Source organism: Crotalus tigris, unplaced genomic scaffold (assembly GCF_016545835.1).
Source record: "Crotalus tigris isolate CLP2741 ecotype Arizona unplaced genomic scaffold, ASM1654583v1 scf7180000018590.67127310178:1205815, whole genome shotgun sequence".
NCBI lineage: Eukaryota > Metazoa > Chordata > Lepidosauria > Squamata > Viperidae > Crotalus > Crotalus tigris.
Window position 1 is genome coordinate 232,703 of NW_024097092.1, and position 14,159 is coordinate 246,861.

Below are 14,159 nucleotides of genomic sequence, written 5' to 3' on the forward strand. Positions count from 1 at the left end.
CTCCTTTTGGAGACAATTCTTGGACAAGCATTCCTTATTCAACAAGGTGTCTAACCAGCAGGGTCTAAACTACTGAGATTTTTTTTTTCTCCCCACCCACACAAATGTCTCAAAAATAGTCCTTTTTCCCCTGTGAAGCAAGGAACCAATTATCTCAGTGGCTTTGGGTAGATTTTCTGCACTCTGCAGCCGGCTGGACCGGGCAAAGAGCAGGAGACCATTTTGACTCTCGTACCATTTTGCTGTCTTCTAAGGGGGGGAAAAATTGCACATTTTGCAGAGTGCATATTTTGGGAGAGTGGCAGATCTTTCTTTTTTTTTTTTAAACTTTGGTTTTTATTTCAAAGTGCCTTCAGCCTATTTTACCCCCCATGGGTCTGTGTGAACAGCATCCCGGCCCTGGCCATTTTCCGTTACTATGGAATATGGTGAATTTGGGGGAAACGGAGACTTCGGTATTTAAAGTGGAACTTCTCTGTTGCAGCCACCACATTTTGGAGCCCTCGTTCTGATGCCTCCAAAGGGAAACCCACAAATTGCTTTGTTAAAAAAGCTTTTGTCTTTTTTTTTCCTCCCTTCCCATAGCAGAAACACCGCCTGTGTTTTTTGAAAAGCTTTTGAATGGCGAAGATTTGCATCCCGGTGGGATCCCCTGAATAAATAAAAAAAAGTTGAGGACTGCAAATGTTCAGTCTAATTTATTTAAGGTGATGTTGACAGTGGCAATAACTACACAGGTAAAAATATACAGTGGGTGTGCATGGATGGATGTGCATTACGTGCCCCGGAAGCTTCCCTGGCTTAAGAATGAGAAGGGCAGGTTTGTGCGATCAACATTTAAGACAAAAACATTGAGAGAGAGAGTAATGACCGTCTTTTCGGACACCACACACAGCCCAGGGTTCGTTCAGAAGCAATGCCGACACCTGCAGCAGCAGCAAAAGGATTTAATTCTTATTTGGGGTTGGCTCCTTTGGTTCAAAATGGCCAAAGCAATAATTGAAAATTCCCCTTTCTTCCTCCTTATTTCCCAAAAAACCCAGATGTTCTCCACACCCTTGTTGGCTTGTTCAAGTGCTACTTGGAAAAAGTCTGATCTGGAAGACGAGAAATAGAGGGCAAACACAGGGGACCCACGGCAGGAATTAAACCTGCTGTAAGTGGGGACTGTCGGCTTCTAAAACGTGTTTGGCCTTTCGTGGATCCAAGCAACCATCATCCCCAGCAGTTCCTTCAAAGAGAAAGAGCTTCGGTAGCCTTTACCCAATGGTGGGATTCAGCCGGTTCGCACCACTTCGGCAGAACCGGTAGCTAATTTTTTGTTGCCCGGGCCCGGAACAGACTCCCGGAAGCGGCATCCACGCAGAGAACTGGTTGTTCACCTATTTGAATCCCACCACTGCCCTTACCCCACGGCCCTGTCCCCCCAAGGCTTGTGATATTGTGTGAAAAGATAGACTTGTGTCCCCAAACGGTGTCAGCTTCGGTATCAGATCAAGCAGGATGAAAGGCTGCAGAAGAGCCTCCCCCCCCCTTTCCAACACATGCGAGTAGATTCACGGCAGAGATGGCTGTTTTCAAGAGATTGCGTATGCACTGTATGGACCGTGTCCTGCTCACCAGTACTGGGAGCTGCAACTCGACCTCATCTTGATTGAGAAAAAGGGAGGCAAATGATCTGGGCACCACGAGCTCAAGGCCAAAAGCACGGGTAGATGACCTGGACAAGTGTCCTCCAGAAGTTCTGAGCTAACAACTCCTATCCCAACTTGGCCAACAGTCTGCCTGGCTGGTGTGAAGGAAACTGAGGCGCAAGACCCCCCCAAGAACCCCAAATCTGACTTGAATGTTGCCTTCTAGATGTTCCACCCACGAAGGAAGCTTCAGAGGCGAGATTGTCCCAGGATTTAAATTGGGGTTATAGCGGCTGCTTCTTCTCGGTCCCTTTTCGTTGTGTTCACGGGGAAGAAAGTTGAAACAAGGGAGCCCACCAGTCTGATAAAAGTTCATAATACTGCCGAACTGGTTTTCTTCTCAGTCTGGTGTATAGATATATATATATATATTTACGTATAGGGGGAAGTCCCGTGTTCCCATGGGACCTGGCGAGAAAATCCACGTTTCTTCCGCCTGCTTGTGGGCAAAGATCTCAGAACAAAGGGAAAAAAAGACAGCCTCTTTGTCAGCAACCTCCTAGTTTAGCATCCCCAAATCTGGAAGTGCAGACCCTCCACCGGTGAATCGAAGTGGGCCCCTCTGCAAGCTGGCGACGGTGACTCCATCTTGGCAGGAAAGGGGCTTTCAGCTCCAGTGAGTCTTTTTTCTTCTTCATCCTTCCAACATGGTGTCACACCCCAAATCCAGACGTTCCCCCCCCCTTCCAAGCCCTGCTTCCTGTCCTCTCCTGGGTGTCAAAAGGGCTCCTTGGATTCTGTGCCTTGCTTTCCCTTTTGCACGTCAGAGCAGGATGGAGGCTGGAGAGAGAAGGAGAGAGAAGGGGGGCAGGGAGAGAAATAGAGGAGGTGGGGGCTTCGGGTGGAAGTTCAGTCCTGAGCTGCCTCATGAGGGTGGGGATGGGGCTCGGGAGCCTGGCCCTCAGGGAAGCGGGGGAGGGAGGGAAAGTTGTCGGGATGGTTGCTGACTTCGCCCTTCAGGTAGGGGGTCTGGTCCCCACACGCCTGGCAGTTGCAGTGCAAGATTTTTTCCACCAGCTTCTTCACCCGAGGAATGGGATTGTGGGGACAGTCCAGCGAAACCTGGGGAACAGAGGAGGAGAGGGGAGGCAGAATCAGGAGCTGTGCAGCCGTCTGAAGGAGCCCCGTCCTTGGGAATGCGCTCGGAAGGTGTTCCCTGCCTTTCCTAAGACTAGATGCCCCTAACTGGCTTTAAAAGCACCGGATTCTCCTCTGCAAACTTGGGGTGATTTTTTTCCTTCTCCTTAATCTGCCCAAGCTGGATTTTCCCACCCTTCTTAGCATACCTGGCCACCCTCCCTCCGCGTATCCATAAAGGGTGTACTGCAAACGGGCACCCTTTGTGCAATCTGCACCCTTATCCCAGGACAAAAGGCAGAGACTCACAATGTCCCACTGGATGTCAGAGGGCATGCAGGAATCACAATGCACCAGGGACTCCGTGGACTGCGGCAGCGTGTTGGGGACACTGTAGCTGAAGCACTGCCCCATGCAGGCCCTGGGGGAAGAGGAGGAAGAAGGAGTTAGGAATATATTGTGCTGGAACCCGGGGTCCTGGGTCTGCCTGACGCACACAGGCGGGCAGCTTGGAGGCAGTTTGCATTGGCACGGCACAGAACGAAGTGCTCCGGGTCTTTGGAGGGGGAGATTTTTAAAAGATTCCAGGTATCACCAAACTACCAGCACCAATGGGCTAACGTGGGCATCCTTCTCAAGGAAGGCCAACAGAAACAGGCATCGCTGTCCAAATTTGAACAGAATAACCAAGTTGGAAGGGACCTCAGAGGTCTTCTAGTCTATAACTGTGTATGGAGATTCTCAGTCGTCCAGTACATAGTTGTCCCCAAAGATGCTTTTCCAGGAGGCAACTGGACTTTCTTGTTTTTCTTTGAAGACGTTTCGCTTCTCACCCAAGAAGCTTCCTCAGCTCTGACTGGAGGGTGGGGAATGGAAGGACCATCCAGTCAAAGCTGAGGAAGCTTCTTGGATGAAAAGCGAAACGTCTTCAAAGAAAAACAACGGAGTCCAGTCACCTCCTGGAAAACAAAGCATCTTTGGGACACTCTATACCAGTGATGGCGAACCTTTTAGAGACCGAGTGCCCAAACCACAACCCAAAACCCACTTATTTATTGCAAAGTGCCAGGGCCGCATCAGCATTGTGGTGCCCTCAGGGGGGGGGCAGGGAGGCGCCTCTGAGTGATGCCTCTGGCACGCAAAAACCCGGGGCGCAAAAGCCGACCACCGTGCTGCAAGGTGCAAAAACAGCTGCTGCCACGCCACGGGGTACAGATACAAGGTGCTGCACCACGCAAGAACAGGGCAGGGCTAGTGAGTATCACGCAGGCACTAGCCCCACCCCATCTGCAGTGCGTGCATGCGTGCTTGTGGCCCCGGGTGCGCATGCATGCATGTAAAATGCTTCCCCCTCCTTTTTCTTCCAGTCCACCAATCAATGGTTGGTGACCTCTGCTCTACCACCTCTACTCCAGCTTGCTAGTCGGCCGCTTCACCTCCTTTGTGCTGGGCGGGGCTCCTGCTCCGGGTGGCAGTGGCGACCTGATGGACCTGCTGCTGGCGGCAGTGGCACGCGTGCCAGCAGAGAGGGCTCCGAGTGCCGCCTCTGGCACGCGTGCCATAGGTTCGCCACCACTGTTCTATCCCACTCCAGATGGATGAGAGCCCAGTTCTCTTCTTAAAAGCCTCCAGTGTTGCAGCCCCCACAATTCCGAGTCCCTTTGCGGTGCCAAGAGAGCATCTTCGTGCCATCAGGCTAAAAGGAAAGCTGGGATTACGAGGCCGAGCCACACCCGTACCTGTTTTGGATGGATTTAGAATTGCACCCTTCGTGGCCGATAATCTGGGTGATGTTCTTGGCCTCGCACCAGGCGTTCTTATCCGGAAAGAGGGCGAGCTTGTTAATATGAGACGGGGCAGCTAAGCTCAGGCAGGGGAAGAACGCGCTCAGCAGAAGCCTCAGCATCGTGGCTGGCACCAGCGGGAACCTAGAAGTGGGTGGAAATGAAGTTTTTGAAATGGTGGAAAAAGAAGGTTTCTCCCCCCCCCCATCTCGTGCTCTGCCAGTTGCCTGTTTCAAAAAGTCCTTGACTTACGACCACAGCTGAGCCCAGAATTTATGCGGCCAAGTGAGAAATTTATTAAGGCCCATTTTAAGACCTTTCTTGCCACAGTTGTTAAGTGAATCACTGCAGTTTGTTAAGTTAGTAACCCGGTTTAAGTTAGTAACCTGGCTTCCTCACTGACTTTGCTTGTCAGAAGTTTGCAAAAGGGGATCACGTGCCCCCCCCGGATGCTGCTACCGTCATAGATATGAGTCAGTTGCCCAGCGTCCGAATTTTGATCATGTGACCCATGGGGATGCTGCAACGGTCGTAAGTGTGAAAAATGGTCATAAGTCATTTTTTCCGGTGCCGTTGTAACTTTGAATTTGTCACTAAATGAACTTGTAAGTTGAAAACTACTTGTGTTTTTTTTTAAAAAAATCCACCAAACCTCAAGACTATTCTATTTTTTAAAAAATGCCTTCCACATTTCTAAAGAGAGGGTGTTCAGCCTCTCATTGAGAACTGGAATGGTTAAAAAGAAAAAGAAAAAAAGAATGCGGTCCATAATGGGCTTGTTGTATTTCTGCATCGGAAGACATTCTGCATCATTCAAACACTCTATGAGGCAGCTTAGCTAGAGATAAAAATGCACCTCCCAAAGCGGTATGAATAAAATAGGTGCAATCCAAAGAAAATTGCATTTTTAAATAAATAATAAAAAGTTGGAAGGGACCTTAGAGGTCATCTAGTCCAACCCCCTGCTCAGGCAGGAAACCCTATACCATTTCGGACAAAGGGCTGTCCAGTCTCTTCTTAAAAACTTCCAGTGTGGGAGCATTCACCGCTTCTGGAGGCAGGTTGTTCCACTGATTAATTGTTCTAACTGTCAGGAAATTTCTCCTTAATTCCGGGTTGCTTCTCTCCTTGATGAGTTTCCACCCATTGCTTCTTGTCCTGCCTTCAGGCACTTTGGAGAACAGCTTGACTCCCTCTTCTTTGGGGCAGCCCCTGAGATACTGGGAGACTGCTATCCTGTCCCCCCTCGTCCTTCTCTTCATTAAACTGGACAGACTCAATTCCAGCAGCCGTTCCTTATATGCCTTAGCCTCCAATCCCCTAATTAATTAATTTTGGGTTTTTTCTTAAAAAAAATAGAAGGGTATTATGTAGCTTTTCTTGAAGAATTTTATAAGGAAATCACAACAAATCATTCCAAGAAAGGGTTTAGAAGAGCAGAGTCAAATCCACTATAATTCAAATTCTTATACGGGGGTCTGCAATTTAGAATACGGCCAGCAGGGGTCACTGTAAGGAAAGGCAAGTTGATAATCCAGTTTTATGGATTTTTGCAAAGTTTGGTTTTAAAAAAGTAAAGATGAAGAAATCAAAAGTGAAAAATACAAATTTTGTGTTGTCTTCCTGGAAATATCCATGCTATCTTCTCGGCAAAAATATAGGTTAGGGTTAGGTTATTCTGTGTAGTTTGACTTCCCAAACTATAATGTTGAGATTTCTTGGTGGTGACTCATCCAAGGAAAAAATCAGCCGTGCCCTTTGTTTAGCAACCTAATATGGATCTGTGAACATTTTCCCACTGTGACCTAAATTTTTCATCTCAAAAACAAGTCTTCCTTCTGGGAAGTTGATAAGTGATGCAAAGCTGCCTAATGATTACAGAGAAATTACCTTTCTTGGCCAAGGATATTATCTGCATTTTATCCTTAGGTGGAGTAAAATATTTCCACCTTCCTCTGCTATTATTTGCTATTATTTCCATAATGATTAATGCTCTTTTTATGACAGTACACAAAAATACAATACTTCAAAAGGTTTGGGAAAAAAGCCTTAAGCAAGATTTCTTAAGTTTCGTTATTTATTTGGGAAGATCACCCACAAAATGGTGGTGCTGATTTAAGTGCCATCGTAGTCCTCAACTTACGACCACAATGGAGCCCAAAATTTATATTTTGTTAAATGAGAAATTTGTTAAGTGAGTTGCGTCGTGCTCCGTTTTACGACCTTTCTCGTCACGGTTTAAGTGAATCACTGTAGTTGATGAGTTAGTAAGACGTTTGTTAAGCAAATCTGGTTTCCCCATTGACTTTTTTTGACAAAAGGGGATCCCATGACCTTGGGACACATCAACGGTCATAAATATGAATCAGTTCCCAAGCATCTGGATGTAAATCACATGACTGCAGGGACATTGCAATGGTCATAAGCGTGAAAAACAGATATAAAGTCACTTTTTTCAGTGATTTTACAACTTTAACCGTCACTGAGTGACTTACTGTTGTAAGTCAAGGACCACTTGTAAATGGTTCCCTGTTTTCTCTCTTCTATACAAGGCTGTGAGTCGTGGATACAGAGCCAAACAGCTTGAGAAGTGCCCAGAACCAGAGCCAGCAATTTACGTTTATCCAGAGAAGGGCCTGAGAATTATTTCAGACAGCCTAGGTGAGTTGGCAATTTATAACGCGGCTTGTGAAAGAAGACGTATTTTAATAAACTTTTCTCAGCCAGGAAAAGGTGCTAGCAAACTCCTTGTAGAGTAATGGTGAAGCCCTAAAACTCAGCTGATCCTTATTGGACTGATCCCAACAATAATAATAATAATAATAACAAAAAAAATCTGGTTTGAATGGTGGATCCCAAAGAAATTGGCAAGGATTTGAGGCAGAACAAGGATTGGCAGAAAGTATCCCAGCAGGACGACTTGGATAAATGCTTTTAAGAAAAACACGGGGATGTCTCTGTGAATTCACCAGAGAACTGAGCTTATCTCAAGGCAGACTTTAATTTTAATTTACATAAAGAGAAAGAAAATTCCCTTGCTATCAAAAATCCTAGGAAAACTAAGGAAGTCTCAGCAGATCCCATTGGCTGGCAGCCACCCGCCCAGTATCGGTCTGCTTTTAGGAAGCCAAACAAGTTGCATTAACAGAAGATGGTAAACAGGTAGACAGACAGATGCGTGCATGTGTCAAAGTCTTCCTTTATACAATAACTCGCATATAATGCATTAGTTAAGGTATGCATGCTGTAATAAATACATCGGCCTGGAGTCCCCTGTGGGGAACCCATTCAGCCCATTTACATCTTTTTAATTTATTGCTCTGGCCTCCCTAGCCTCTTCCCTGCCTTTGGAAGACGACGTAATCCTTCTTTCGGGGGAGCTGAGCAAGGTCGCTCCTCCTGGGGGTGGGGGGGGCGAGGGCGGCCTGCCAAGCAAAACGAAATTAGGGCAAAGATTAAAGATGCCAACAGGGAATCAAAAGCAGCACAGAACATTTCGTAGCGTAGACGGGATCCAGGAGTGAGTGGAATACTTTGATAGAAGCGTTTGCTTCGCTTTTGGGCAGAACCCGCACTGATTTTTTTTTTGCTCGGTGGGAAATAAGAATGAATCACTCCACGGCACAACATTTGTTGGCGACTTTGCACAAATCTTCTGAAGTGTACAAAGCTAGAGAAGAGCCAAGCTTTTCTCTAGGTAAGGCTGGAGAGTAGAGTAGAGTATAGAGTAGAGTAGAGTAGAGTAGAGTAGAGTAGAGTAGAGTAGAGTAGAGTAGAGTAGAGTAGAATAGAATATGGAATGGAATGGAATGGAATGGAATGGAATATAAGAGAATATAGACTAGACTGGACTGGACTAGACTAGACTAGACTAGACTAGACTAGACTAGACTAGACTAGACTAGACTAGACTAGACTAGACTAGACTAGACTAGAATAGAATAGAATAGAATAGAATAGAATAGAATTATAGAATAGAATAGAATAGAACAGAACAGACTAGACTAGACTAGACTAGAACAGAATAGAATAGAGAGTAACATAGAATAGAATAGAATAGAATAGAATAGAATAGAATAGAATAGAATAGAATAGAATAGAATAGAGTTGGAAGGGACCTTGGAGGTCTTCTAGTCCAGCCCCCTGCTCAGGCAGGAATACCTGCATCTTTGCCGAGATGCTGTTGGCATCAAGAGTTCAAATTGTTTTCCGTCTTGGCGATTTAAAGCTGCAATTATCTCATTTGGGCAGCGGGCTGAGCATGATGGCCTCGGATGCCAGCAGAAAAAAAGAGGACTTTTTTTCCCCCTTTTCTTAAAATTGACCTACATAGTTTGCCCTTCCCCAATCCCTGGCTTTTTCAGGGAAAAAAAAAAAAAAGAAAACATTTCGATGAATAGCCCAGCTGAGAAAAAAAAAGTGCTAAAATTCTAGTTTCCAAACAGGATGATTTTTTTTTCTCTATTATTAGAAAAAGGAGATAAAAGATAGCAAGTGGGATCCTGCTAAACTGCTGAAAAAGGAACGGTGCAGCCTTTATTTCAAGAAAACCAAGAGAAAGAGTCACTCAAAGAGGAATTGGGAACAGTTGTAAATTTAAAAGCAAAGTCACCTCTCCTTTGCCTACAAATAAGACTGCACACAAATCCTCTGTCTTGGCAACAAATAAACTTTGAAAACAGAAGTTCTGTTTACCCCAAATTAATGATTTTTTCCCCACAGTAATAGAGACAATGCAGGGTCCAATTTGGCAGCTGTCTTATTACAAGCCAAAAAACAGGATGCAGGTAAAAAGACAGCAAGCACAGAGCAGATATTCACTCCTTCGGTTATAGGTAATGAGGAGAGGGAATTTATGTATTTTGAGTATTCATTTCTAGTATGTATGATCTGTCTTACAGGGCTCTGTGTGGCACACAACATCTCATCATGCAAGACAAAACAAAAAAAAATCATAATTACATTTAACTGTATTTTAAAAAGCCAACCAAAATCAAAGACAACCCTTCTTCCACACTAAAAGGGGCAGCCACTATTAGCTAAGTGGGTCCAAAAACACATGGGAATAAAACAGTTTTAACCTGTTCGCGGAACTGCAGGATTTTTACTGCAAGAGCATGCTTGAAAAGATTTAAGCTGCTGACACGCTGGGGCATCAGATGTTAGATCTGTTTGCTAGAACTCATCGCTTCTCGGTCTTTTGGCTAAGATCAAATATAGTTTGCTAGAACCCACCAAAGAGGCTGAGAGCTTTGGAGGAAAACTTATAGAAAAGAGTGCGCTTGCTTCTAACTTGGTTTGCACGTTGTGTCCTTAAGACCCTCCATGGCAATCATGGCTACTTTGGAGAAAGTGCCCTCTTTCCTCTCAAACCAGGATCACAGGGGAGTAGCAATCAAGGTTAGCTTCAGAAGAGAAAGAGGAGCTGATAAGGATCCCATAAGTCTTCCTTTGGGGAGACCAACGGATGAAGGAACCGAGCTAAACCACGTTTAGCCTCCCATTTTCCTATCCCAGATCCTGGGAGTGGAGCAGGGAACATCGGATAGTCCCACCAGCTGTCTCTCCAAGTCCTAACTTGGCCTGATCCGGTTTGGCTTCTCGAGGGAAGCAAGATGGGACACGTTTTCGGATTGGAAAACCCAAATCATAAAAGAGCGAAACTTCTTCAATGGAAAAGCAAAAGACGTTGGAGCCTTTTTTCATCCAGAAAAAAAGGGGGGGTTGGAGAAATCAGAGGGGAGGAGAAAGAGCTTCTTGCAACTGAGATGGTGGGGAGACTTTTTAGAAGCCCCCCCTCCCCTCCCTCAAAGTATTAAGAATCTGCTCAAAAGCTTCTGTCGTCCCTTTAAAGCATTGTGGCTTTCCCATTTCAACCAAGCACTGTCTTGTTTGGGTTTTGTTGCCCCTTTAAGAGCCCAGATACAGAAGCAGGACAAAAAAAGTAGAACCTTCCTATGTAGGGGTAGTCTACCTCCCATAAATAAGTCACCACCCCAATGCCGGGAGAGCAAAGTAAAAGGGGATAGGTGTTATGGATTGGTTTCAAACCACGGGATGATTTTAAATGGGGTTCCCGTCCTGTATTTTAAAGAAAGAGACTTCACTGGTAGCTTCATTTGCTTGGTTGGTCCAACTTGTGTTTTTCTCAGATTTAAGGGGGGAAAAAAAACTCGTTGAAGTTGTTCCCTGGCTGAGCATTACTTGATCTGGTTCTCTTTAAGTGGATAATAACAGCCGCTGCCTAGAATTTCCAGGGAGATGTTGTCTTAATGGTGTAAATCTCTAATAAAGCAAATTGGGTGAACAAATTATTTGGAATTGCCCGTAGAACAATACGGAGTTTTTAACCTCTAGCCCAAACAAACGTTCATTTTCAACAGAAGTAATAATAGGGCTTTTAAAAAGTCCCTTTGGGTGAGTGCAGAATTGTTTTTTTTTTTAACGCACGCAATGTTTTAACTTCATTTTTTTAACAGTAAGAAGACAAGTTTGTCTTCTGCTTGTTTTCAAAGATGTATTTTTTTTCCTTTAGGCATTCAAAGCCAGGCCCAAATTAATACATTTCAGATCCCTTTTTTTTTCATTCTTAATCAGCAATAAGGGAGAGAGAGAGAGAGAGAGAGAGAGAGAGAGAGAGAAGAGAAAAGATTAGAAGATCTTTCTAAAATCATTTCCAGACTGGGATTTTTCATGGATTCTTTCCTTTTTGTTCTAAACAGAGAGAGGATCGAGGAAAGACAGATGGAAATATTTTAATGGCTGCAAAGACTGGTTCCCTCCAGCACGTTTGTTTCTCATCTGTAACTGATTTATTTGCTAAGATTTCTCAAACCATCCATGGCTGTGGAGGATAAGAGGAAAGAAATGTGTGGGAGGGAGCATTTTAAAAATATCTGGTCTTGATAAGTGGCAAAGAGACACAAGTTTGCCCCCCTTTCACACAACCCCTTGCAAAGGGCAGGGGCTTGAATAATTATTATTATCTTGTGGACTAGCACCTTTGAGCTTTGCTGCCTGGCACAGGGGGAAATAATTCGCAAATTACTAGTGCCCCCCTCCCGCCATCCAGCACAATCTTTTGGAATTGCTAGTACATTTATAGCTGAAAGGGGGGGGGAAGCGTGTTTTTTCCTTTGGAATAAATGGGGCCTGGTTCCCTGGTCCACCCAGGTGTGTCCATCTGTCACTGTTCTTTACCTGCCTTTCTAGGTGAATCCCTGAAGATAGCTTTGTTTGTGATTGACACCCCAAATAAACACACCCACCATCCAGGAGAAAACAAGGTGTGTGAATGTTTACAGCAAAGACGACAGACTAAAACTTCCTGGTTCCTTCCGAACCGTTTTTTTCAGAGACAAAACAGAAATGGAAAGTATCGTGGCCGCAGTTGTGCAGAAACCTAAATTGTAAGTGATGAATTTTTGAAAAGCAAGAGGGGCCTGGCCGCATCTCCCTTTGGGCACACAATGTGGAATTTCACATTTGTTTCCTTTTAAAGTTTGGAAGCTCGTAAAGGAGTGTAAAAACCGCTAAACGCTCATGTGTGACTTGAGCTGTGTTCATGGATCTGTAAGTCACGATAGGAAACAGGAGGCTGAATTCACAAACAGGTTGAAGCGTTTACCACACACCCAAAAATGAAGACAGCCTGTGGTCAGATCAATTACATCTTCTACTTAAGGATTTTTTCTTTTTTTTTAAAGGAACACCTTTTCAGATTATGGGGGGGGGGGAACAAACCCAGATCTTTTTCCCAGAGGACCCTTTTATAAATCGATTCTGGCACGGAGCTGGTCCTAGCTTAGATTTCAGGCGATGAAATCCTGCAGAGCGGTTTGTAAACCTGAAGGTGGATGGGTTATTTTGAAAAGGATTTGAAAAATCGACTCACCCTTTGGAACAGGAGTTTGAATCCCTTAAAAAACAAACAAACAAACAAAAGGATCTTGCAGCAGCCTAAGATTAAAACAGATTTATCCAATCAGGTCCGCCGGAGCACAGCTCAAAATCCAGGCGTAAGTCCGTGTCTAATAAAATCTCTGAAAAGTTACGTTTGCTAAAGCATCCCAGGATTATAAGACAAAACCAAAAAGGGTGGGGAGGAAGAGGGGAGACAATTAGCAGCTGAAACACCCCCAAAAACAAAAACAAAAACCAACTTACTTTCCGTGTTAATTTGCAGAGAGATCCAAACTTTCAGTCAATTCCGAGTAAGTTTTATCTCTCCAGGAACAACCTTGTCAGCATAAACCCAGCAGCAGGAGAAAAAAACAAACAAACATTGAAATTGTCCAAAAAGATCCAGAAACGGACACAAAAAAAAAAAAATCACAAAGCTCCTGCAGGCTGGAGCAGTGGAGGCAGAAGGGAAAAAGTTGGTTTTTTAAAGCAAAACAGAGGCATTGCTCCTGGCCAGGGGAGAAGCTGTTCAGAATTTGCTGCTTCCCCAAAGTTTCCGCAGCATCTTGTGGCAGAGTTTAAATCTGCTAGTCCGTCCCTCAAGTGGAGGACGCTTGCTTATAAGTCAGCCTCCTCCTCCTCCTCCTCCACCACCGCCTCCTCCATCTCTTCCTTTCAGCTTCTCTGGCTCCTGTCAGGTCAGGAGAAGAAGGAGGAGGAGAGAAAAAAAAAGAGAGACTTTTTAAAGCAACTTGCGTAGAAATGGTTGTATTCCGAGAGGCAAGGATGTGCGAGTTTGGGAGAAGAGAGAATGGAAAATAATTAAAAGTTGCTGGATTCTGCACTCTCCTACAGGCTGGAGAGGGATGGGGGTGTCAGCCTTATTGAGACCCCCAGATTTAGAGGCAGCCGACCTTTATTGCCTTGGTGTCCTGATTTGTGGGTGTTGCACCCAGGCTCAGCTGGGCTGTCCGCCTTGGTGCTTCCACTCGGAATCAAAGATTCAGGCCTGAAAGATGGGAGAGACTGGCGGTGCCCACAGCCCTAGAGATCTAAACTGGATCTGTTGGATCTCGTCTCGGGGATGGGTGGCTGTGCTTGGCCCTTCTAGGAAAGCCGCTAAAGTTTCATCCTTGACCCTTAAGCAGAACCTCCCAACAGGGCAGCAGTTGATCAGACCTGCACCCATGGAAAGGGGCGGCTCGCTTCCTGCCTCGTGCCTGGCTCTTGGGGGCACCCAGCGGTGCCAGGGGGGAGTCAACTGAGGGCAGGGCAACTTGGGCGTTGGGGTGAGCGCCGTGGAGGCGGGAAAGCCTGTTCTAGCTCAGAGTTGGCGGATGCCACAGGCTTGGCAGCTTCGCTTCTCAGCTCCTGGAACGTGGTTGAGTGCCAGAGCGGGAACATGTCAAGACAGGACAAGGCACCTGCGTGGGTGCGAGAGGCAGAAAGGAGAGCATCCCTCCGCGCTTCGAACCCACACCTGGATGCTCGGGAGAGGGGTGGGCAGCCCCCTCCCCCAGCTAGATACCCCCCCCTCCTCCTGCCACCCGGATTGCATCCTCCTCCCTGCGCCCTTGGCGGGGAAGTTAGGCAGCCCCGGATTGCCCAAAGGGCCTGGCTGGCATGTGTGAACTCTGGCAAGGGCTGTGGAGAACATCTGGGCTGGTTCTTTGGAATGCAGCTGGGCGGCAGGGGGCAGGTC

The 14,159-nt window shown here is 45.9% G+C and overlaps 1 protein-coding gene across 2 annotated transcripts; it reads right to left on the minus strand.

Annotated features, from left to right (window-relative positions):
- Nucleotides 1–682: 682 nt before the first annotated feature.
- On the minus strand, nt 683–13,667 carry LOC120313288 (neuroblastoma suppressor of tumorigenicity 1-like). 2 transcript variants are annotated; one of them, XM_039355037.1, is made up of 4 exons: nt 12,722–13,667; nt 4,511–4,699; nt 3,081–3,192; nt 683–2,756 (listed from the first exon to the last, which is right to left on the minus strand). In XM_039355037.1, exons 2-4 carry the CDS (start codon nt 4,675–4,677, stop codon nt 2,544–2,546), a joined length of 492 nt encoding a protein of 163 aa, XP_039210971.1. In that variant the 5' UTR covers nt 4,678–4,699; nt 12,722–13,667; the 3' UTR covers nt 683–2,543. The 2 variants fall into 2 exon arrangements, with proteins under 2 accessions (XP_039210971.1, XP_039210972.1); XM_039355038.1 differs by lacking the exon at nt 12,722–13,667 and adding an exon at nt 12,450–12,676.
- Between the last annotated feature and the right edge of the window lie 492 nt (nt 13,668–14,159).